This window comes from Stenella coeruleoalba, assembly GCF_951394435.1.
Source record: "Stenella coeruleoalba genome assembly, chromosome: 6".
NCBI classification, from domain to species: domain Eukaryota; kingdom Metazoa; phylum Chordata; class Mammalia; order Artiodactyla; family Delphinidae; genus Stenella; species Stenella coeruleoalba.
The window spans coordinates 109,033,526-109,057,086 of NC_137151.1; the positions used below are offsets into that span (position 1 = coordinate 109,033,526).

At 38.6% G+C, this 23,561-nt stretch overlaps 2 protein-coding genes across 8 annotated transcripts in view; one reads left to right on the top strand and one right to left on the bottom strand.

Moving 5' to 3' along the window:
- The window catches only part of USP37 (ubiquitin specific peptidase 37), a 90,637-nt gene extending 73,747 nt beyond the window's left edge, over positions 1–16,890 (bottom strand). The window contains exons 1-5 of one of the 7 annotated variants that reach the window (XM_079925219.1): positions 16,736–16,890; positions 12,625–12,720; positions 10,040–10,113; positions 8,170–8,393; positions 3,152–3,323 (exon numbers count right to left, since the gene is read on the bottom strand). In XM_079925219.1, coding sequence (XP_079781345.1) covers positions 3,152–3,323; positions 8,170–8,325 — 328 coding nt within the window. In that variant the 5' untranslated portion in view covers positions 8,326–8,393; positions 10,040–10,113; positions 12,625–12,720; positions 16,736–16,890. Of the gene's footprint in view, positions 1–3,151; positions 3,324–8,169; positions 12,721–16,735 lie in introns of all 7 variants that reach the window. The other 6 variants (XM_079925215.1, XM_079925220.1, XM_079925217.1 and 3 more) reach the window with 6 other exon arrangements.
- A 497-nt stretch (positions 16,891–17,387) lies between these two features.
- Positions 17,388–23,561, top strand: part of CNOT9 (CCR4-NOT transcription complex subunit 9) — a 29,751-nt gene continuing 23,577 nt past the window's right edge. Inside the window, exon 1 of the mRNA XM_079925047.1 lies at positions 17,388–17,521. Coding sequence (XP_079781173.1) covers positions 17,498–17,521 — 24 coding nt within the window. The 5' untranslated portion in view covers positions 17,388–17,497. The remainder of the gene's footprint in view (positions 17,522–23,561) is intronic.

Genomic DNA, 23,561 nt, shown 5'->3' on the forward strand with positions numbered 1-23,561 from the left:
CACCAACAAAGACCCAAGGCAGCCAAAAATAAATAAATAAATGTATTAAAAAAAAAAATCTCTAAGCTCCTACCAAGTATATGAGAGTATCTTGCCTCCCCTCACACTACTGCCAATGTGACAGTAAGAATCTGAATTTAATTACTGGTGAAGTTAAGAATTTTTTCGTGTTTATGGGCCACCTGTTTTTCTTCCTGAATTTCCTATATGTCCACTTCTCTACTGAATTGTCTTTTTTCTTACTGATTTGGAAAGTCAGTATTTATATATTAGCAATATTAACTCTGTCACTGTGGCTAAAGTTTTCATTTTTTCTTTTTTCCTTGTCACAGAGATCACTTAAATTTTTTACACAGTCCAAGTTATTAATCTTTTCCTGTATTTATTTATTTTAAAATTTTATTTATTTATTTTTATTTTTGGCTGCGTTGGGTCTTCATTGTTGTGTGCGGGCTTCCCTCTAGTGGCAAGCGGGGGCTACTCTTGGTTGCGGTGCACAGGCTTCTCATTGCAGTGGCTTCTCTTGTTGCGGAGCAAGGGTTCTAGGTGCGCGGGCTTGAGTAGTTGTGGCATGTGGGCTCTAGAGCGCAGGCTCACTAGTTGTGGCGCACGGGCTTAGTTGCTCCGCGGCATATGGGATCTTCCTGGACCAGGGCTCGAACCCCTGTCCCCTGCATTGGCAGGCGGATTCTCAACCACTGCACCACCAGGGAAGCCCTCTTTTCCTTTATTGATTCTTGTTTTATGTCATACTCAGGAAGGTTTTTTCCATCCATATATTATGTTAAAATCCATTCTACCCTTCTAATAATACTTGTATCACCTTTTTTTTTACATTCAAATCTTTGATCAATGTAAAATCTATTTAGATGAAGGAGTAAGATAAGGATCCAGTTTTATTATCTTCTTAAATGGTTAGCTGGTTGTCCTATTTATAGACAACAATGTTCATCTAATACTAGTCTTTTTCCCATTCATTTCAAACACCATATATTATACTTCAAATGTTTCATACTTTTCCAAGTATTTTTATATTCATTAGCTTACTCTAGTCTGTAAAGTACATATTATCACTTTTGGGCACCTAAGGCAACTTAAACCTAAAGATTAAAACAACTTGCCTAAGAGTACAGTCCACAGCTAGCCACTCTAAAAGCAGTAATGACTTACTGAGTGCCTATCATGTGCCAGTCATGCTTTACATTAATGAGCTCTAATTTTTTATTAAGCACTGAAATTAAGGTGATAAAACATTCATTTTAGAGATGAGGAAACTGAAACTCAGTTATTAAGGGAGCTGCCCAAAACCACACAGGAAATAACAAGTAGAGCTAGGATTCAAACCCAAACCTGTTTAGGTCCAAAGCTCATGTTTTTCCATTATGCCATGTTGTTCAGACTCAAACTTGGGCCCCAGTCTACTGTGCTTTCCACTCTAATGCGTTTATTTATTTATTTATTTTTAAAATTAATTAATTTTTAAATTTTTGGCTACATTGGGTCTTCGTTGCTGTGCCCGGGCTTTCTCTAGTTGTGGCGAGCAGGGACTACTCTTCACTGTGGTGCGCGGGCTTCTCATCGCAGTGGCTTCTCTCGTTGTGGAGCATGGGCTCTAGGTGCGTGGGCTTCAGTAGTTGTGGCGCGCGGGCTCTAGAGCTCAGGCTCAGTACTTGTGTCGCAAAGGCTTAGTTGCTCCGCGGCATGTAGGATCTTCCCGGACCAGGGATAGATCCTGTGTACCCTGCACTGGCAGGCGGATTCGTAACCACTGCACCACCAGGGAAGTCCCCTCTAATGCATTTAGAGACATGCTTTCCTTACACACATCAATTCTTAAAACAGTGATTCAATTAATATGATGGAATAAAACAAATATAGAAATACAGACATAATCCCTGATATATTCTAAACTTTCACACGGTACTCAATTCCCTGATTCTAAAATTCAATATTTAGAAGACTGACATAGTTCAGATTTGGTAACATGAACACATAATGAATAGAAACCAAATGGCAAACAACCATAAAAAATTTTTTAAACAAGAAAATAGTGTATGAAATAGAGGTATTAATTAAATCCAAGCAAGGCAGCATTGCTACATCTTCATTTTTAAAATGTTTTTAATGTGTTATATTTAACTTAAAAAACTCAAAAGTTTGTCAACTATAAAATATCAGTAATAACACACTACTGATGATGATAGAGCTGGAGACTAACAATAATAGTGGAAAACTCATTTTAAGCAACAGATTATTCCTCATTTTAAGCAACAGATTATTCCTAAAAATTATTCCAGATTATTCCTAAAAATTATTCCAGATGCCTATAAATATATATTTTTTAAAAATCAAAACATTTTAAATGAAAGGGGTTGGAGGAGGTAGGGGAATCTTATCATACTGTGTGATTTTTCTATAGTACCTTCTGTTTTCATAGCAAGAATAAAACCTCAGAATAAGTTTCATATAAAAAAGTAAGTATATAAGATTTATGTAACAAGGTAAGTTTTCCCAATTGTAATTTAAATCCTACTGCTTTTCTAGACACACGCTTTCGTGGAATCTTTAGGGTGTTCTACATATAAGATCATGTCATCTGAGAACAAAGATAAATTTACTTCTTCCTTTCCAATTTTATTTCTTTTTCTTGCCTAAGTGCCCTGGCTAGGACTTCCAGTACTATGTTGAATAGAATGGGTAAGAGAGGGTATCCTTTCCTGTTCCTGATCTCAGCAGAAAACCTTTCAGTTTTCCATCATCAAGCTATCTGCTGTTCATATAAGGCATTTATTATGTTGAGGTAAGGTAGTTTCCTTTAATTCCTACTTTGTTGTGTGTTTCTATCATGAAAGAATGTTAAATTTTATCAAACACTTTTTCTGCATCAAGATGATCGTATGGTTTTTGTCCTCCATTCTGCTAATTTGAATAATCACATTGATAGATTTTTTTCATATCTTGAACTATTCTTGTATTTCAGAAATAAATCCCGCTTGGTCATGGTGTATAATTCTTTTAATGTGCTGTTGAATTAGGTCTACTAGTATTCTGTTGAAAATTTTTGCATCAATATTCATGAGGAATACTGGTCTACTACCTAGTAATATTTTTATAACTGCTAATGTCAGACCCTGGGAGGATTAGTGCTCACCTGCATTAAGTCTGTTTTGATGAACTGCATCTAGAAACAACCTCATTTCCTCTGCATCCTTACTTGGTACTTTATCAATAGACAAGAAGCTGTTATCTTGTAGAGTTAACATTAGGCGGCTTTGTTTTGCTCCACTGGGTCGAAGCACCACATTTTTAATGTTATGACTTAGCTGATCAACACAAAAGGAAAAGTATCATTAAAAACGAATTATAATGAAGCAGAAAAAGTTGTATAATGAATACTAAACTTTATACTTTCTAAGTTACACATTTCTTACTTTTTCCCATATTAATTTAGTTGTGTTTTTTTTCCCCCCAACCAAAAAGAGTTTCCATTTTTGACACATTTAAATCAAAGATTTCACTTCTAGGAGAGGCAAACACATACTATTAAAATTTTACACAGTAATCCTAACACTCTTGATTTTTTTGGTAGGAAACTGCATATTTTCAAGTATAGTTATAAAGTTATAAAAACTAATAAGTTAATTTACAGAGCCTTGATGGTTATACCATCACCAGTTTAGTAAGCCATATTGGATTAGAGGCTTTTTCTTTCTTTTTTTTTTTTTTTAAACAAAAGCTTATAAAATATCTAGCAAGTGGTTTAAGCAGCTGCAATATAAAAGGATATACTAATCCAAACTGTAATCCTCAAAAGAATTCCACTTCTCAAAACATCAACATAAACCTTTACCAGCATTAGAACATTCTTTTTTTCTTTTTTAACTGTCTAAGCAAGGTTCATTTAACTTTCAATCACAAAGATCATAAGTACCCTGGAACTCCCTTAGCTTACTTCTACCACTCCCCAGAACTGGTTCAATAACTTGTCTTATACTCTTCCAGACTCTGGATATGTGCTATTAAGTGATAACTTTTGTTTTCTCTTGGTTGAAATTTTTCCAAGACTAAACTAATAAATCTTGCACTTTTTTAATATAAATAATTCCTGCCAACCAGGCATCCTTATTCTCTAACACTCCCCCTCAGCAGGCATATTACAGAGGTTTCTAAAGCTGCCTTTTGCTGAAGAGATAGCCTCTGAACAGCATAAAGAAAGAAGTAATAGCTTTTCACAATTTTTTTTAATTAGGGAGAACTGACCTTTGACAATTTTTAGATAAGAATGAAAAATGAGTATTACCAGCCTTAATTTATTTATTTCAAACTTAAATGACATTTTTTAAGCTTCAAAGTTGGTCTTAAATTCATGTCCTTGAGTAGAAATTCTATCATAAAACACAATAGCTAGTTTCAGATGCTTTAACTCCAAAATATTTAAATCAGCAGTTTACCGTGCAAAAAGGAAAAGAGACTGCATAAAACCATTATTTCAGTCAATATGAGAATAATCTTGAACTTTATCATTTCAACAACTGAAAAATCCTAGCTAGTCATACAATTTTAGTTACTACCCATATGGTGAGGCCTCTCAGCCTTTTCTCTAAGTCCAGATCTCTGTCGGAGCTCCAGTTTTCTTTACCAAATGCCTAGTAGATACCACTATCTGAATGCCTGACACCTCAGAAAACTCATCTCTCCCAATCCTCATGCCCCAATTCTTCCCCTCTGTCCCCTATCAAAGAGAAGATGAAAGGGACTGCCATCCACTCAAACCTAGGAATCTCCCCAGACTCTTTTCTCTCTCACCCCCCAAATCTAATAAATTAAATCTTGAAATCTCTTCAAATCTACCCTTTCCTCCACTTGCTTCTCCCACTGTCTTTTCCTTCGCTCAGGACTTTCATTTCTCATCTAAACTCTCACAATAACCTCTTACACGTCCTTATTCTCCCACTAGCTCTTGAAACAAAGTCATCCGCCTAGCTGTCAAATAAATTTAAACTTAAGATTCTTGGCTCCTTAGTATCTAAGTTCCCGTTAGTATGACAAACAAGATGTTTCAAGATCTGGTTCCTATCTAGCTCTTCAGCCTCTACTTCTGCCATTCACTCCCTACTGTGCATTTATTTTAAAATAATTTTCTGGTTCCCTGAGTGTTGATTCACACTAGCATGTTTGTCCATTATAGAAATCACCTCCACCTTACCTCCACTGTGTCTGGCAAATTCCTATCTATCCTCTAAATCCTCAGAGCACAAAACACTTCCTTCTTTGTGTTACCTCAGTATCTCTGAGATAATTTTACAGCTGAGAATGTACCTGGTTACTCTTAAGCTTGAGAAGAAAAGTGTCTCATTCAGCTCTGTATTCTTAGCCCTTAGCACAGTACCCACCACGGTAATCTGTAGGTGGTTGACAAATGAATGCTGAATGCAAATTCATCTAGAACTGAGATGAAGGTGTAATCACAGGTAGATTCCTCATGCTTCTAAAGATCTATGTTTGTTTAAGTATTTAAATATTTACTCAGTGCTAATTTGGGATGAGGACTGAAAGACTGAACCTCTATTTGAAAAAAATCTTTCTTTAATTGAGATGGGCAATTAGTAGATATATACACTATCGTTTCTATTACCCATGTCACCACCTCCAATCTATTTAAGAATATCTTTGATACATAAAATCATAATCAATGTATTTCCATAGTTTAAAAGCAAAGATAAATAGAAATTTTACTTCAGCTCTGGTTCTCAAGCATAAAGTTTTATAAATTGTTCTTCAAAAGAGTACTTTAGAATGAATATTATACTTTTATATAATCTAATTAACAAATATAGCATTTTTAAGTGCAGAAAAATGTAAGTAAGACATTAAATTCAACTCTTATCAACACAAGTAGTTCTTGGCTGCACAAGACAGAAGTGAAAACAACATAACTATCTTTTGCAGTGAAAAAATAATGAGATCCTTCAAAAGTTAACAGTTAGAAGAAAACAGCTGTAAGGATGACCTTGAATAATCATCCTTGAACGGTCTATACCATAACCTTTGGCAGGATTATTTATGAAGAAGTAATTAAGAAGACACTAATGAGTCTTATTAAAAGCTAACACTAAAAAAAAAACGAAACTGAGTTATTTGTAGTGAGGTGGATGGACCTAGAGTCTGTCATACAGAGTGAAAGTAAGTCAGAAAGAGAAAAACAAATACCGTATGCTAACACATATATATGGAATCTTAAAAAAAAAAAAATGGTACTGATGAACCTAGCTGCAGGGCAGGAATAAAGACGTAGACATAGTAAATGGACTTGAGGACACAGGGTGGGAGGGCGAAGCTGGGGTGAAGTGAGAGTAAGCATCAACATGTATACACTACCGAATGTAAAATAGTTAGCTGGTGGGAAGCAGCAGCATAGCACAGGGAGATCGGCTCGGTGCTTTGCGATGACCTAGAAGGGTGGGATAGGGAGGATGGGAGGGAGGCTCAAGAGGGAGGGCATATGGGGACATGTGTATGCATATGGCTGATTCGCTTTGTTGTGCAACAGAAACTAACACAGTATTGTGAAGCAATTATACTCCAATAGAGATCTATTTAAAAAAATAAAAATAAACTCAATATTGCAAGGATACAACAGTCAGGGAAATTTTTTCTTGACCCAGCTGGTCCAGAACATAATCATCAGTGAGGCTTTTTGCAGTCAAATACTGTGGTTGTAAATGTGGATTTTTTCCTCACATAAGAATATTATCTAATCCTTTATAAGATGTTATCAAGTGTATTGTCTCACTATTATTTTGTGTTAGTCAGTTACCTGGGTTAATTACATACTACACAAAATTCACTTCTTTATAGCTGCCTTCCATTTTACTACTTAATGGTATACACCATCTCATCTTACAGCAGTATTAGGAATTCATTTGCTAGCTCTTTCTCTCTAATCCAACTTCTGCACAGTGGAATGGTGCTTAGGACCCTCACCAGAAGATGTGCAGCAGCAAAGTTGAGTTTTGTTTTTGTTGGTATAGTCAGTTAGCTAGTTTATCAATGTTTATTGAGGGCCCACTATACACCCACCACTGTGCTACGTTCTGGAACTAACCAGAAAGATAAAACCTAGACCTTCAAGGTATTCATCTTCTAGGCCAGACATGGAACAGAAGTCATACTGAGCCAGGGCTCTCTTAGGTGGCCGACACTTAACTGACTAATCTGTGGTCTCCATTCCCTCTGCAAATGTAAAGACAAGGTCCACAACATGCTATGTGATCACAGCCAGTAGTGGCTACTCTAGCAGGCCTGCACCCTGCCACTCTCACCAGTGGAGTTGTCTGCTCACCAAAAGCCAATCTGTTTGTTCCCAAAGCTGTTTATGCTAGTTCTTCCTATCATTGTAATTACACAATTTAATTAAAGTTACTTAAAGTAAAGAAATATGAGTGCAAAAGAGATAAGTTGTTTCTATAAGATCCAAGTTGAAAGTCTGGGAAAGGCACGTTAGAGGTGAGTTACTAAAAATGTACTGTCAACTTAGGTGTGGGAGACCGAACTGTAAAACATCATTAAATCTGGAAAAATCTGATTGCCTCACAAAATGTCTTTAAGATCTCACTCCACTTTAAAGAAACTGAGACAAAATGACCGTGAAACCCTTGGACGTGTGGTGTGGCTTATATGAGAAGTAGGATGCAAAGCACTAATGGAAGGCCCTAAACTCAAAAGACAGGACTTGGCCCTACATCAAAAACTTGAGGGATGTTTTAAGTTAAAGGCTTAAGGAATGATTCAAAAAAAAAAAAAAAAAAAAGCTAACACTAAATGGTGATGAATTTATCATATACGTTGAGGGGGGAAAAATAACTGAAGTTATCCTAATGTAGTTTTAAACATAGCTTAGATAGATAGTATCCAAACTCAGTTCCTTTCAGCTTCCTCCCACTAGTTTTCTTTTCAATAATGGTGACTACTTCCTACTCTTTATTATACACCATCAACCATTTTGCTGAATAATTTATAATATATACACCTAATAGTATTAGTGTCCTGGAAATAAGAAGCAAGAAATAGTAATCTAGGAGGGCTACCATGATACTTAGTATGGCACAGAACAGCTATTCACTAAAGGATGTGATTGAAGATCTATTCCAAATCAAAATTTGGTAATACCTGAAATATCCTTGGAATTCCTCCAGTATTGTAGTGAACTACTAGGCTGACTTTATTCTCTTTTTCCACAACTTCAAAGGATCCTTCTTTCCATTTTGTAATCCCAGTCTGCATACTTCGAATTCTGATAGGACCATGTATCTTCAGAGGAGACATACTTTCTTTAAAAATAAATTGCTTCTAGCCAAATTAAAAAATATATATATACCTTCACCTGACAGATTCTAAGGAAGAAAAATACAATAAAATAATAAGTTACAATTTACTAGTGATTAAAACAAGAGTTTGAAAGAGAACATTTAATGAACCATCTTATGTCCTTTTCTCCATTTCAATAAACTACCTCTTACTAAGTATCCTCAAAGGCTTTGGTTAGCTGGATGGCACAGGTAAGAAAAACAAATGAAGCAGTCACTGACATTCAGTGACTGAATTTACCCACCTTTTATTTTTTCTGCACATGTTCTCTCCTTTGCTGTGTACCTGTGTCCATTAGTGCCTAAATTTTGCATTTTGTACCATTAACAGCCATACTACTGCCACTAAAGGCAAGACAATCAGGAATACTAAAGATTCCATTCTCAGTGTGAGTGCCCACGGCAATATGAGCAACTTTTACCTTCCTTCATGATGCTAAAGGATCTTGAATTTCAAATATAAGTAAAAAAATATTTTCAGTCAGCTAACTCCATTTGTCAGAATTGAGTTCCTAGCAAAACATCAAATCATATCACCAAATAATTCTTTTTACCAGTTGGTAGTCTATGCATATCCATATGTGAATAAATAATAAATAACTGTGAGAATAATGAGTAATTAATTGTGAGAATAATCAAATTAGTTTAAATGAATAAATAATTGTGAGAATAATCAAATTAGTTCAACCTAAAGAATTATATTACTTCAGAAAATCATTTATTCTCTAGGGAAAACAGCCTAACCAAAAAAAACCCCTGTTCCTAAGATCCACCTACCATTTATGCTTAATATTACCATCCTTGGAAAGAATATTTACCAATTTTATCTTTGACAAATATTCAAATTTCCCAAGTGAACTTCTGATACTTACAGAAATGATAGAATGTCTAAGACTCTTCAAACCAGCTTACCAGATGTCAGCAAGTAAATACAATTACAGTAACAGCAAAAAATGTTATCAAATAGTGCGTGTGTTACACACATACACACATATATGCAATCATCTAAAATTAAAACAAAACTTATACTGTAGCCTTCAAATCTCTAAAAACATTGCCTTTAATACAGATTCTTGCTTATAATTTAATAAATTAAAAATCATTAAACTTTGCCTCTGCCTAAACAGCTCAACTAGAAAAGCTAAAAGTAGTAGTATAACTACAAAGGAAAAGCATACTAGATCTAGATATCAAGAGCCAGCTCTGTCACTTACTAATTTGTAACTTACCTTTCCTAACAACTAGTTTTCTCAACTGTAAAACAGGAATATGAAAATGCTATAGTGTTGCAATATTAAATGAAATAACACACATTAAGCACTCAACAGGCAGCAGCTTCAATATGAATGGAATTACTGTCCACTTTCTGAATTTATTCCTTGTCTGCAACACCTCTTTATCCAAAGATCCCAGACAAATAACTTGTTAACAAGGGTCACCAACTCACTGCCTATAGAGGCCAGGTAGGTGACACAAATGATTTAGGCAGGCAGAATATGAAAACTGCTACTCAAATCTAGCCGGTTTTGCCATGTAGAAAGTGAACCTAGCATTGCCAGATCATCTAATTCTTCAAGAAAATGACATCCATATTTTCTGTCAACTGCCCATTTTAAATTGTGGGCAATGAATTCAAACTTATTTTTTAAAGCCACAAATCAAACAAAACCCACCTGTAGGTAGAATACAGCCTGGGGAATCCTAGTTCAAGGCCTCTAGGTGCCGTACATCAAACAGCTAAGAATAACTTTAAAGAGAGATATGAAACTACTTTGAATAGTTAAAGGTATTATGCATTGTAAGTCCTCTACTATTACTCACTCATCTCATCAAATTTTTTGAGTGCCTAATTGTGGCCAGATTCAGATAGCATAATTGGCTGGATGTATGAATCCATCAAAGTAATAGAGGCCACTGCTGTTTACAGACCTGTTAATGTGACATTTTGCTCAAACTAGTAACTACAAAATCTGGGCCAGCAATGTGTTTGTAATGCTTTTTTTTACAATTAATAATTTGGTGCTTCATCTTTAGACACAGCCTTGAGATTTTTTCCACTCTGTCTCTCAGCACTGCCAAGAATATGTGGCCCCTCTCCTACTCCAGTTGCCCATGCCAGAAACATGAGTTATCTTTGACTTCTCTCTTGATGATTATTGGTATTGGACTGGAAATGGAAGGTAAGGTTGTCATTTCTACTTCCATATACCTTCCAGACATCTTTATAGTGAACTTCAGGTCAAATCACATCACTCTCTTCAATATCATTCAACAGCTCCCCAATGCCCTCACAATTAAATCTAGATTCATTAACATGGCATAAACACTCTTCATGATCCAGGCCCTGCTTACCTCTCTATCCCCAACAAACCCTCCAAATCCAGCCATCTGAACTACCTACAATTTCCCTAAAAAAGGCATATGTTCTCAAGCCACCGTACCTTTGCACACACTGTGGTCTACCTCTGCAGGATTTTTACCTACTCTCCCCATCCCCCACCACCCCCTTTTTTTTCTTCTCCTGGCTATAAAATCAAAACTCAAATTAGATATTATTTTCTCTAAGAAGGCTTTCCTAGCTATCTCACTTTTTCTCTCACCCCATATCCACACTGACAGCATTGAATGCTCTTCTCTTCTGTTGTACCCTGTGCTTACCTCTAGTAGAGCATTTACCATATTGTATTATAAACTGTCTATTTACCTCTTTGTCTCTCTCTAGCTAGACTTTGCTGTTTGAAAACAGGGAGTATGTTCTTTAATCTTTGCATCCCCACTGGGACAGTGTCTGGCACACAATAAACAAACTCATTATTCAAGAATAATGAACAAATCAACACTATCAACTTTATTCGATTTACTGTTAAAATATACAGCAGCAGATACCAGAACCATAAATCCCTTTTATATGGCCGATATAGGATTATGTTTACTAAGCTCTCTGCAAGAGTATCACTCTGCACTGTATACCTCATCTTCTGAATACTACATATAGGCTTTTTCTATGTGCATCTGAATTTCTCCTAAATGCAAAGCTGTCCACATATCTTGTTAAGATTCAATGAGAGAAAAATCATTTATGAAAAACAAGAATATGCAGTTACAGAATGCATTATTAAAACAAAAAACATTAGTAAACTTGCCTAAACTGGAATTCATATAATTTATTGTTCAATGAAGAAACTCCACTTAAAGAAAGAGGTTTATCAAATTACCTCATCTTTCCTTATGTCAGGGTGCCAAATTAAAAGCGAATAACATAAAACCCAATTATCTTAAATTACCTTAAAGACCAAAACACAAGTAAAGGACATTGACCTTGAATTCCTCCAACAAAAACATACTTTTAAAAATTGGATTATTTAACAAGATTTGGAGATGAAGATTTGAAAGTTCAATAAAAAAACTTTATTGGTTACTTCTGTTTCCCTCTATATAATTCTCTCTATATGTAATACATGATTTCTCTAGATATAATTCTCACACATTTTGATGCAGAGTTTTGGTTTGTATAAAATTTTACATCAGATATTGAACATTTTCTTAACCATTTCTACTAGCAATCTCTCTTTCTTCTATGAGAAAAAATCTAAAAGGTACAGAACATAAAATTGGCAGAATCAATAAGATTTTTTCTTAATGCCTCAAGCTAGTCCATTATCTGCTCTTGCACTAAATGAATTAACTATATTTACTTTTGTACACTGATCATATTATCAGGGTTTGCCCTACCTGGTTAAGAGAAAGAACACTAAGTTTCCTTTTTGGTATCTAGCATGATCCAGTAACAGTTAAACTTTCTATGAACCTAGGACAAAGACAAGGTTTCACTGAACTCTGTAATGTTAATTCACTATCAAAGCAATATTAGGAAGACAAAGTACAAGGAAAACCAATTATTCTTTAAGTACATCCAAAGAGATTCCCCATTCCCTAAATTTCTTCACTATTGTTAAAATTACTGTTCAATTTTGAGCAGTCTATGAAAGCTCAATCAACCACACTGGCAAAAATGTTTCTATACCCTCTACAGTTATTTAAATGCTCATATTTTAGGTACTTCTTTGAAAACATTCTTATCCAGAGGGTATTCTGTGGTTTAAGAAAGCGAGCTAAAGCACAAAACTATTACTACAAAATAGAAGAAAACTGTCAATTCTTGCCAGTTTGCATACTCTTGGAAACATATAACCAAAATAAAAACATTACTTACTTTTCAGTGACTTTTACTGAAAAACCCTATGTAATAACAATTCACCTTTATTCTGATCCTTGTGCCAAAGGCAATGCGCTCTTCTTGGGGAACTACTCATATTCTGCAGCTATGCCAGTTCTCCGGGAGCCATCAACTCAGCTAAAGAAAATGTAAGTGTGTCTTTTTTTTAAAAAATTCATTTACAGAATTAAAATTTTTATACAATTTTATACAACAAAAGTTTGTTACAAAATTTTATACAACAAAAATTAACCTTTGACTACTTAAAAACCACAAATTACTTTATAGAAAACATTTAATGCTCAAGATACACATATACACACATACACATAATCAACAGAACTCTAGGGATATATCTGCTGTGGAAAATGAGGGACTCCAGGAGCACGCACCTTCATCAATTTGTGTCTTTTTTAATTTACTCCTGCTACATTTTGAAACTAAGAAGGCAATGAAAAAAGAATATATCCTTTGTTGACTTTATAAACATTGTTACATAACTGGATGTCTTAAATCTTAAAATACCACTTCCATGATGTGTTGATACAAATTTCAAAAGGTGGGTAAACTTGGCTTTTACTTTTCTTTCAAAACTATCTTCATGGGCTTGTTTCCCAAATTTAGGCCTCTCAAAGCCTCAACTTTCCCTGAAGCTCTACCCAAACATTTCTCACTGCCTTCTTGAATACTATAACGTCAACTTTAAACTCCTTTGTTCACTTGGTAAAAAATCATTTATTGAGCTACTCCAATCTGTTGGCACTGTGTTAGGGATACACATGTGAACATGACACAGTCCACGCCCTCTTTAAGAGACTCCCCAGACTTCCCTACATTTGTCCTTCCACTGTCATTCAGACAAAAAGATCTTAGCATCAGCTTTAACCTCATTCTCATTTATCTAAAACAGTCTTTCCATCACTACTACCCTAATTCAGAAATGCATCACTTTGCCATTCTTCCCACCTAATATTTATTATGCAACATTTACTAAGCACAGTACTAAGCACCATACATGCAATATCTCATAATCGTCACAACAATCCTAAAGGATGGGGATTATTAATATCTCTATTTTACAAATGAGGAAACTGAGGCTTAGAGAGATCAGGTAATTTATGCATGGTTACAGAGTCAGTAAGAGACAAAACTAAGTCTAGCACCAGAAGCCATGTTTTTAACCACTACCTTATCGCATCCCCAATGATTTGTAGCAACCACTTTCCAGTCTCCATTCTCTCAAGATTTTTCTATCCAATAAATCCTTTACCCTGTAATACCCTTTCTAAAGGACTATTCTTTTTTATCTCTTACCAACTAAAGTGTGTCTCCTTAACTTTCTCTCTAAAGGGGGCAGGGGGAGGCTGGAGGGGCCCTGTCTTATTTTCTTTTGTACTCCCAACAAAATAACAGGCACTTAGTAAATGCGAAAATATGTGCTACTGATGCTAATACCCCTCCCAAACATTAAAAAAAATTTTTTTTATTTTACTGTGGTAAGAATACTTAACATGAGATCTACCCTCTTAACAAACGTTTAAGTGTACAATACAGTATTGTTAACTATAGGTACAATGTTGTACAGCTTATCTCTAGAATTTATTCATCTTGCTTAACTGAAACTTTCTCCCAAACATTTTTAACAGCTCATCACTATCTACAAAATAAATCCAAATGCTTCTGTGTTTGGCACTCCTACTTTTAATTTTCAATTTCTCAACATAAATCCCGTTCTACACACACAAATTATTAAATTTTAGTATTTTCTTCCATAACTACCACCAACCACTTACTTAAACATGGAATTTTCCTTTATATAAATTTTTGGAAACCTCATCTTCACTGGTCTCATAGTTTAACCTGTTGTTAAAATATGTAAACACTGCTCTGATTTCTAAGGGCTTTCTTTCCTAAAAAGATCCATAAAACAAATGCACAAAAAGATAAAATTAGTGTGGTCGCTGAAAGTAAAGAGAGAAGTTGACCTAGATAAAGTTTATCTCCAATTCAAAGAGGCTAAAATCTGAATGATTCTATGACATAAGAATGGGTAAAATCATCCAAAGCTGGAAAACCCTTTGGTCTTTTGTGTCCTTTAATTTGTCTGCAGAGTGAAAAGATGTTTGTCATCAGATGACAAGAATATCAATAAGCTGGTGTTTCCCAAAGACATGATGCTTCTTATAGCAAGCTCCAATTTATTTATTCATTTAACAAATTCTTGAGAAATAGAAATGAAATAGTTCCTAACCCATATTCTAGTAGAAGACACATTTTAAATAATCACACAAGTAAATATAAAATTAAAAGTTCTGAAAAATGGATAAAGTTCGGGCATGATGAAAGATTATAATAGGGTACCTGATTTAAGGACCGGGGTGGGTTTTTAAGCAGAGAAATGATGTGTTACTGCTGAATGGAAAAGTGATGTGGTTTGTTTGGGTCTGGGGAAGAGAGTGAAAGGAGCAAGAATGAAAGAAATTAGGACAACCAGACAGGAGAGTATTGAAGTGATTCGGCTTATAACGACAATTACAATAACAATGAATGCTCACTGGCTATTTACTCTACATCAGGTGCTTACCATGGTTATTTAATTTAATCCTCATAGCAATCCAATAAGGTGATTATTATTCCCACTTTACAGATGAGACTATAGGAAACATTAAGTCCAGGTGAGAGAGGACTGTGGCTTGAACTAGAAAAGTGCTAATGAAAATGTACAGAAATATATTCAAGACATACAATGAAAGTAAGAATTAACAGAACCTGAAGAGGGTATAGATACATGGGATGACGGCTTTCAAGTTTCTACACTATGTAAATGGATAAATGGATATACCACTTAATGAAACAGGATACCAGAAGAGAAAGCATTTGCGTATGGAGAGAATTAAGACTGGTTTCAGACATGTTATATTTGAAATTCCTAAGAAAAAAAATCAAGTTGAGATGTCAAGCAGACAGTTAGCTATTTAGATCTTGAGCTGAAAACAAAGGGAACACGCTGGAAATAAAACTTCTCATCAATATACAGGTAGAATTTAAAGCACAGGGTGGAAGGGAAGAGTAAAAGGAGAACAACCTAGGACTGAACACAGATAACCATTTTACTCCATCAAACATCTCTCCCTATGATCATCGATTACTTTGATGTCAACAGGCCTTTCAGTCCTCATTCAACTTTACCTTTCAGCAGAATTCAACATTACTGATAACTTCCTTTACCTTTTCTACAAGACTTGTACTCCTCTATCCGATTACTAAACACCAAGAATCCCTCAGGTGCTCCATCCTAGGTCCCCTTCTTTTCTAGCACTGTACTCTCTTTAGGTAATTTCATCCACATCCATAGCTTCAATTACTATCAACATGACAGATGACATCTATATATTATATACGTTTACCTATATATCCAGCTCAGAGCTCTCCTATGAGCTCCAACCCAGTATATCCCAACTGCCTACTTGACATCCTCTGATAGCTTTTCCTGTTAGAGACTTGTCAGACACTGCCACCCCAAAAAAGGTATTTACACAGAGCCTAAATTTTGAAAGGATTACAAAACCACTACAGGTCAACTCTTCAGACAGAATTTTGTCGTCAATTATCATTTCCTTTCACGGATCATGACCTAAAACAGGTAAACCTGACAACCTGATCTGATGGCTAGAGATGGGGACCAACCAAAGGCACTAAAAAATACAAATCATGCCTTTTAGTGAGAAATGGTTAGGAAAGAGAAGGTGAAGAACAGCCAAGAGAGTGAAACAGTATCATATCCCAAGGCCTGACGGACGTGCGGCAACGGAAGTCACCTGAAGAGATAGCAGGCCTAAGGGACGAGTGGCGGACGACAACAGCCCCTGGCAAAGAGGGGTCAGGTTCGGGTCGCGGAGGGAGCGAGTGACGGTAAAGACCAGGTCAAAGGAGAGGAAAAGCCTGGGAAAAAGACCTAAGTGGAGTACCTGTGAGGCCAGAGGGGGCGTCGCGAGGATGGGGGCGGGCTGAGCAGCAGCAGGGCGAACTCCAGAAGAGTGAACGCCAAGTGGGCGGACCGCACGGGGTGGGTGGGCCGGGGGAGCTAGGGGAGCCAGGGTTGGGGCGCCAGGATAAAAAGGCTCAGTTGAGACGCTCGCCGGGCCCACCTTACCTGTGCCTGCGAGTCCGGAGCCTCGGACAGGCCTGCCGGAAGCACGGAGTCCTCACGGAGGGGGAGGAGCCGGGGGTTAGGAAGGAAGGGACACCGGGCACGAAAGAGAGGGGCCGCTCGCTCCCCCAGTCAGGGAGAGCGGCTGATGGCGGGAACTGTGACCACACGCAAACACGCACGCACGCACGCACACCCGACGCGACCAGATGAGGCGCGTGCGCGCCAGCCTGAAAACTCCGCCCCTTCTACGCCCTCGCCCCGCCCCAGTGCCGAGCGAAGTCTCGCCCCAGCCCTGACCGTAGTACGCATGCGCACTTCTTACTTCATACACTTTCGCCCTCCCACCGTTTCCCTCCTACTCAGCCCAGTTGGGCATGCGCACTACTTGTCCTCCCGGGACTGCCGGGCTTTTCCCGCCCTTCACTGGCCTCCGGAGAAGGGTCAGAGTTCACGCCCTTCTCTGGAGATACCTGCTCCAAGCCGGGGATGCGGGGACTAGTAGGTGGCGGATGTCCTTCCTGTCCTGAAACTTAAGGGACAAAGGACAAACTCTACAACTGTTAGCTCCAAGAGCTGGGAGGCGGGAAGAGGTTGTGTGGGCGGGGTCAAGGGTGAAAGGTCAGAGGGGCTGCGAAGGGGCGGAGCCAGCCGGAGGCGGATGGCGGCTGTGGCGGCTTATCTGCTTCAGCGGCAGAGGCGCTGAAGCTGGGACGCGGGTCGGGCGTGTCCGGCGGTGGGAGGAGAGCGGCGGCCGCTCCCAACATGCACAGTCTGGCAACGGCTGCGGTAAGTGGCTGGGCCGCCCAGCCTGGGCCCAGAACGCCTCCTCAGCCCGGCGTTTCGGCCTTCTTTCCTAGCTCCCTGTGTCGGGCTGCTCCTCCTGCCCTCAACCCGCGAAGCCCCGGCCCCCTTCCTCGCCGCGCTTGGCTGTGGCGGAGCCGGCCCCCACTTTCCTCGCCGGCCAGCTCCCGCGGCCTCTGACGCCGCGTAGCGCGTTCTTTTCTGGCCCCAGGGCCTGGTCCCGCGGCTGGAGCGCCTCCCTCGCGGCCCGGACGGGCCATTCATTGATTCATTTCGCTGACCAACAGTTTCAGGGCGCCAGTTCCGTGCTTGGCGTTGGCGGGGGCGAGGGGACTTCCGCAGTCCGCCTGACACTGCCCGTGCTCTTGGAGCTCCCTGCTTAGGCACATCGCGGCGGGGAGGAAATGGCTTCTAGCTCAAACCACTTGCTTTACAGATGCAAAATCCGAGACCTGGAGAAGCGAATAGTTACTATGTCCGACTGACGGTTCTCTGCGCTTAAAACCTTTTTTCACACATCTCATTTTACCAGCGTGATCTTTTACCAAGAAAAATAGATAGAGTAAATTAACCTATGTGAAGTAATCCTGTGGTCTCCCATTGCATTGAGAGAAAATCCAGACTCTTTGCCTTGGCCTACAAGGCCCTCTGAACGTTATGTTCCTTACCCAGGTTTTCAGTCTCTTCTGTCACTTGCTCCGCAGACTCCAGCTACACTGGCCGCCGTTACATCTCTTCTACTTAACGCTTTTCCACTCCAGGTTGCATCTCTTACACACACACACACACACACACACACACCCATGTGGGTGTCCGGCTCCTTTTCCCTCAGGTCTCTGTCTAAATCTCCCTAGAGTTGCCGTCCCTGACCGCCCTATTTAAAGTAGTTCTATAACCCCCCAACTTTTCTCTGTTAGAGTACCCTTCAAAGAATTGATCCCAATTTGTAATTCTTGTATTAATTTACTTGTTTGTTATTTGTCCCCCTTTTGAGGTCAGGGACAGGGATCATGTGGGTTCTGTTTATATGGTTACTCCAGTGCCAAGTCAGTTCCTGGCACCAAGTAAGGGCTGAAATATTTTGCTGAATGACGCCGTATAGATGAGGGAGGTGACTACTGAGAGCAAATAGCCGTAATGGGCAGACAGGATCTTGTGATTCGAGCATATTCTTCTGAATGCCCATCCAACTTTTTCAGTTTAACCAAGGTGAAGTGACTTAAGGAGAGAGTAATATACTGAAGTTGCATTACCAGGCAAAATAACATAAATCCTAAATAGAGGACAAAAGTTGCCTCAACTTTAAAGTCAGAAAGTGAGCTGAGTGTGACTAGGCTATAGACAGCATTGTCATTTCCAGGGCAAGTGGCATCTCTGCCTCCTGGCACCAAGTTTCTAAAGTGTTTGTAACTTTTCACAGAGAGAGGTACCTTTTATATATCTCTTAACTAGATGACTGCAATTTCCCCAGCTCTTTTGTTTCTTCCAGATTTTACATGTAATATGGGAAGAAGCTAGTCAGAAAATGAGGTTGTTGCTGGTAGGAGGGGGGCAGGTTAAACAAAGGATTCTGCTAAGGTTGGCTCATCCATCTCTCAAAATCTGATTGTCTTCTCTAGGCTTTGATACCAAGCTGCTCTTTCCCCTGTGCCTCCCCAGACTCTACCTATTCAGTTCCTTTCCAGTTGCTCCCTAATACATCTTTTGAACAGATATTAGAGCTGTGGTTCATTACTTAAAAACTCAGTACGTGTTTCTTCAAGTAAATTTATAGTGCCTTACCTTTATTTAGAAATTGAGCTTTTGATACTTTTTAACCTGTTATGCTGTTTGGACTACACAAAAGCTCTGACAAGTTCATTTGTACCACTCATTCACTGGAATATTTGGTTAGTGAATCTGAAGCAAAAAAAAGTTGAGCCACCTCTTTCCCAACCCTTAATGCCTTCCATTAGGCTAAACTGCCTGTGTTATTCTGATCTGCGTAAAGGGACACTAATGGTATATATCCCTCACTAGAAATTGAGGAGTTAATAATACATGCAGCAGTGCCTGCAGTAATCTAAACAGCTTGAGAAGACGCTTACTTTTTGTCTAATGATGAAAATTTGTGTTTATCTTTATTTCTTTTTTTTAAAATAACAAGTAAATCACTTCAGCTAGGGAGATAGTACTATCAAAGGAGAATGTGATCACATACGAATGCAGGATGTTATTCACTAGATGGAGGAATTGAGATCATTTGGGATGTGTCTTAAATTTTGACTCTTTCCTTTAGTATTTTATTATGCCAGCAATTTGTAGTATAGTGGACTCTTCTCATTCTTTGCAGAATACATCTTAACATCTTCATTATTGCCATTGCAGAATGTAATTTCTTTCTCACATCTACTAAATAGAAACAGAAATACCCCACAGGATTGTTTTAAATAAGAATAAGAGAGTGCTCAGTGGTTGGCTATGTTCATTCATTGGTTAAAAGACTTGCTCCCAGACTTCAGCCTTGGGACTCTAATTCCTGCCTCAGCAAAGTAACAAATCACCTGTTATGGACCTTGAAGACTGCTTCAGCTTAATAGTACCACAGATCTTCACATACAATGGGTCTTTTGTAATGAATGTTATACTAGTGATCTAAAACAGCCAAATGTAAACCTTTAGGAGATGCATTGGGTATGCTTCGTTTTTTGCTTTTTTTCCCCACTAATTTCCAGTGGCAATTCTGACATCCTTAAACCCTTGCTTTTTCCTCACTTTCCATGTAACCAGCAGCTGCATTAGTCATTTTATATCTCTTCGCTGAAGCAGTGCTAGACCCCTCCTCTTTGGCAAGTAGAAAGAACATTAAGCACTCTGAAGGATCTAATTCAGACAGCTGTCTCCTATTGAAGATTTAAGCAAATTAACCAACTTTTCTTTGCTTATTCACTTCCATTTTTAAAAAGTTATTTTGAAGAACATTCTGGCCCATATTTTATAAAGATATGAGGATAGTTAAGCTAATTTAGTGTTTCCCTTTGGCACTATTAAGAAAGGTGTTTTCTTGTTATATCATCATTATGTAGACACCCAAAGCCACGTGTTGAGTCGTCTCCAGACCAGAAATAATCTCTATTTCAATCTAATTCCATTTTTTATTCACTATCATGTATTCATCGATAAGAAAACCAACAGCTGTTTTGGTCCTCGAACATGAAATTTTATTGATAGATTTGGCCATTTTCTGTTTAAGAGAGCCATCAACAACAATTTTTTAGTTTACTCAAGAGGGGGGATCATATTTCTTTCCCATTTATGGGTAAATGTGGATCTTTTCTAAGTTCTAAATATCTTCTTTTCACATTCTGTTAAGATTTTTCAGAAGTGGAAGACCAACTATCAGTACCCTGTGTTAGTGACACTTGGAGTTAACCATTGGTGACTCACTTTGATAAATGTCTTAAGCTTCACTGAAAGAAAAATGTTACTTGAAATACATTTTCCACATACAAACCAATAAACAGGAAGGAGGAGAATGAGTCCCTCCTAGTTGATAGTACAGACATTTTTTAACACATCTGTTAAAAGGAAAGGACCACTGACTCTAAGTAGGTTATAGCTAAAAGTATATAGTTACATGTAATTGGTCTTGTTTTTGATGTTGGAAGTGTTGAGGCTGATAACTAATAGTTCAAATCAGACTTCTCATAAATGACTTTGCCTCTGGGTATGTTAATTGAACCCACTATTTACTCAAATCCAACTGTAACAGAATATCAAACTTAAACTTCTGTATTGGGTTCTTAAATAATTTCTTCAACTTGGAGGAATATTTGTGATTTCAGTCCTATAGACAAAGTAGGACTCACTGATTCTAGAGAGTAGACTAGAGTTTCAATGTAATTCTGCCATATACTTGCTTGTGTAAACTTCAGTATATTAAACCTCCCTGAACCTGTTTCCTCTTAGAATTTTGAGAATAATTTGAGGTAATCCACAGTGACTGGCACATAGTATTTCAGTAAACATTGCCTCCTATTAAAAGTTCTTAGAAAAAATCAAACCTAGTCTATAGTAGAGGGCTGGGTGTGGGGTTTTCTGAAAGGAGTATAGAGAATTTGGGGGGGATAATGGAATGTCCAGTAATGTATCTTGATTGTGGTGGTGGTTACTTGGGTATATAGGTTTCTCAAAATTCATTGAAATGTACACTAAAATGGGTGCACTTAAAAGTTGTGTTGTATGCAAATTGTACCTCAGTAAAATTGATTTTTTTTTTTTTTTTGCGGTACGCGGGCCTCTCACTGTTGTGGCCTCTCCCGTTGCGGAGCACAGGCTCCGGACGCGCAGGCTCAGCGGCCATGGCTCACGGGCCCAGCCGCTCCGCGGCATGTGAGATCTTCCCGGACCGGGGCACGAACCCGCGTCCCCTGCATCGGCAGGCGGACTCTCAACCACTGCGCCACCAGGAAGCCCAAACTGATTTTTTTTGTAGCCAGTTAGTTTAGTCTCTCACTTGTAACTAAAGAAAGAAATTTTTGAGATTTTAGAGCTGAGACTTTGATAATTAATTTAGTTCCCTCATATAACCAATGATAAAATGGAGGCTTAGAAAAGTAAATGATTTATTCTAGGTCACACAATGGTAAAAATGGCAAAACTGTTTTGAAGCCACTTCTAGCTCCCAATCCAGTGTGCATTCCAGTTATGTACTTGTGTAGTTACTTGCAAATCAAGGTCTTTTTTTTTTTTTTTTTTTTTTTTTTGGTGGTACGCGGGCCTCTCACCGCTGTGGCCTCTCCCCTTGCGGAGCACAGGCTCCGGACGCGCAGGCTCAACTCAACCACTGCGCCACCAGGGAAGCCCTTTCTTATTATTTTTAATTCTTTTTTGGCTGCACCACACACGGCCTGCAGGATTTTAGTTCCCCGATCCCTGGATCAAACCCGGGCCCCCTGCAGTGGAAGGTCAGAGTCCTAAACACTGGATCACCAGGGAATTCCCAAGGTCTTTCTTATTCTTAAACTTGACAACATGTTCTTAATTCTAGGTCTGTAAAAGGGGTACAGGCAGGATCTGTGAGTTCCCTGAAATTATGTATAAATTTTAGGTAAAAATAAATTATGTGCAAAACAGTTTGAAATTGTGTATTTTTCTGAGGAAAAGATCCAGAGATTTCAATTCAAGAAATGCTACCCTCTGCTTTTGTGGTAGTATCCTGCTGTTATTGTTAATGTGTTTAAGTTAGGTAGTTTCCAAAAGGGAAATCAGATAAATTTGCTTCTCTACCACTGGACGGTGTGTGCTGGTAGATTGTATCAGCCACAGCCTCAGAAATGTATTAGTAAATTATAAATTTAAAGAATTATAGCAATTGAACTAGGAATCTTTAGAGGTAATCTTTAAATAGAGAATTGGAGGAGGAGGAAGTCTGCCCACCGTTTACTCATAGTTCCATCAGTTGTAAAATGAGGATTATAACCACGGTGCTGTGATCATTCAATGAAACCATGCTTTTTAAAAGTACAATACAGGGACTTCCCTGGTGGCACAGTGGTTAAGAATCCGCCTGCCAATGCAGAGAACACAGGTTTGATCCCTGGTCTGGGAAGATCCCACATGCCGCGGAGCAACTAAGCCCCTGTGCCACAAGTACTGACCCTGCGCTCTGGAGCCAAGCCCGCGTGCCACAACTGCTGAAGCTCTCGCACCTAGAGCCCGTGCTCCGCAACAAGAGAAGCCACCACAATGAGAAGCCTGCGCACCACAACAAAGAGTAGCCCCGGCTCGCCGCAACTAGAGAAAGCCTGTGTGCAGCAACAAGCACCAAACACAGCCAATAAATAAATTAATTAATTTTAAAAAATAAATAAATAGGGCTTCCCTGGTGGCGCAGTGGTTGAGAGTCCACCTGCTGATGCAGGGGACACGGGTTTGTGCCCCGATCAGGGAAGATCCCACATGCAGCGGAGCGGCTGGGCCCGTGAGCCATGGCCGCTGAGCCTGCGCGTCCGGAGCCTGTGCTCCGCAACGGGAGAGGCCACAA